At 40.8% G+C, this 1754-nt stretch overlaps 1 protein-coding gene across 1 annotated transcript; it reads left to right on the top strand.

Moving 5' to 3' along the window:
• The first annotated feature begins 443 nt into the window (after positions 1-443).
• LOC149176847 (uncharacterized) lies at positions 444-1265 on the top strand. The gene has a single exon (XM_089421586.1). It carries the CDS (start codon positions 444-446, stop codon positions 1263-1265), a length of 822 nt encoding a protein of 273 aa, XP_089277712.1.
• The last annotated feature ends 489 nt before the right edge of the window (positions 1266-1754 follow it).

Genomic DNA, 1754 nt, shown 5'->3' on the forward strand with positions numbered 1-1754 from the left:
TTTGGTCGAAGTACCTATCGTTGACATCCTCCCCTCACGGGCCCTTAGAGCACGGATGCATGAGCCGGTGTCTCCATGACGTTCATTTTGTCCCTAAACATTCAAGGATTGGGGGCTACCCCAAAATATCGAGTCCTCAAGAGTCTTTTCTCCTCTCTACATCCATACATCATTCTTCTGCAAGAATCCATGCATTATGTTCCACAGGTGATACAATATTTCAGGAAAATGGTCCCAGAATGGCATATATATGCTACTGCGGCTATGGGTCTCTCAGGTGGTTTAGTGGCAATTTGGGACCCTAAATGGGCCAATTTTAAAGCATATAGTTGTTTTGCGGGCATCCTTCTGGAAGGAAAAATATGGGGTATGTGCAGCCAAATTCATATTTTAAACACCTATTCTCCTTACAAAGATAGGACCAATTTTTTTCCTCTAGTATTATGGAGTTGGCCTCCCTTATCATTGTTGGTGATTTAAACTACACTATTGCATTGGAAGAAGTTTGGGGAAGTACTAGACGAATTGACCCCATGGTGGGGATGTTTCATGATGCTCTACTTACCCATAATTTTATTGACATCTACCAGATGGAGATGGCTCCCACTTGGGACAATGGGTGTGCTAGTGAGGCATATGTTGCCAAGAGACTGGACCATTTCTTGATGCATGAACAACTGTTTGCTCGCTTCGGAGATGTTCAGATGGAAATCATCAACAATTTTTTATCTGATCACAAACCTATAACACTGGTTTGGAAGAAGTCGATGATACGCCTGGGCATGCCATTCAAATTCAACAGAGCCTGGTTAGTTGATCATGAGTTTAACACTCTGGTGAAAGATACTTGGAGCCATGCAAGGGATTTTGGTTCCACCCCTATGGAACTCATTCTGGACAAATTGGAGACTCTCCACAGGGTTATAAAAAACTGGCAAAAGAAAAAACATCTGTCCATGAAAAAAGAGCTAAAAGATATACAAGATGAACTGGACCTCCTCCTCTCGCTGATGGCTACCAATAATCTTCTAGATGTTATTTGCTCACACATTCTAGAACTGGAAATAAAAATAAAACACCTCTTAGATTTCGAAGAAGCTACTTGGCGCCTCAAAAGTAGGGCAATCTTGATAAAAGAGGGTTACAAAAATACTAGATTCTTTCATCATTATTCTAATCATAGGCATAACACAAATACCATATGGGGGCTCAATGATGCTGAAGGGAACCACATCCATCACATGATGATATTTCCAAAGCTGTGACAACACACTTCAAAGCGGCATATGAGCGCAGTGAAAACATTGTCGCAGAAGACCTCATTTGGGGGATTGAGCTTTACCCGACTATGTTTGACCAAGCTTCAAATGATGCACTGTTTAGATGCATCACTGAGGAAGAATTACTTAAAGTCCTTAAATATTTAAACTACAATAAAAGCCCGGGACCAGATGGGTGGAATGTGTAGCTATTCACGCATTTTTTTGATCTCTTCAAACATGAACTTCTGCAAATGGTGGAGGAATCTAGGCTCACTAGGTTTGTTCACCATCACATAAAGTCTACTTATATTGCCCTTATTCTAAAGTGAAAACCAGTTGTCTTTTTTGAATACTATAGGCCTACTTCACTGTGCAATCTTATCCACAAAGTAATCTCAAAGACCATTGCTCAGCGTCTGAGAAATACACTTTCAAGCCACATTTCTCCTAAGAAACACTGATTCCTACAAGGCAGATAGATACACGATGTTG

This window comes from Pinus tabuliformis, chromosome 4_1 (genome assembly GCF_031772625.1).
Source record: "Pinus tabuliformis cultivar Carrire ecotype Pingquan chromosome 4_1, CPIR1, whole genome shotgun sequence".
Classification (NCBI taxonomy): Eukaryota; Viridiplantae; Streptophyta; class Pinopsida; order Pinales; family Pinaceae; genus Pinus; species Pinus tabuliformis.

Excerpts from the sequence above, each read along its gene's own strand:
- LOC149176847 (XM_089421586.1), top strand. The coding sequence starts at position 444 with ATGGAGTTGGCCTCCCTTATCATTGTTGGTGATTTAAACTACACTATT.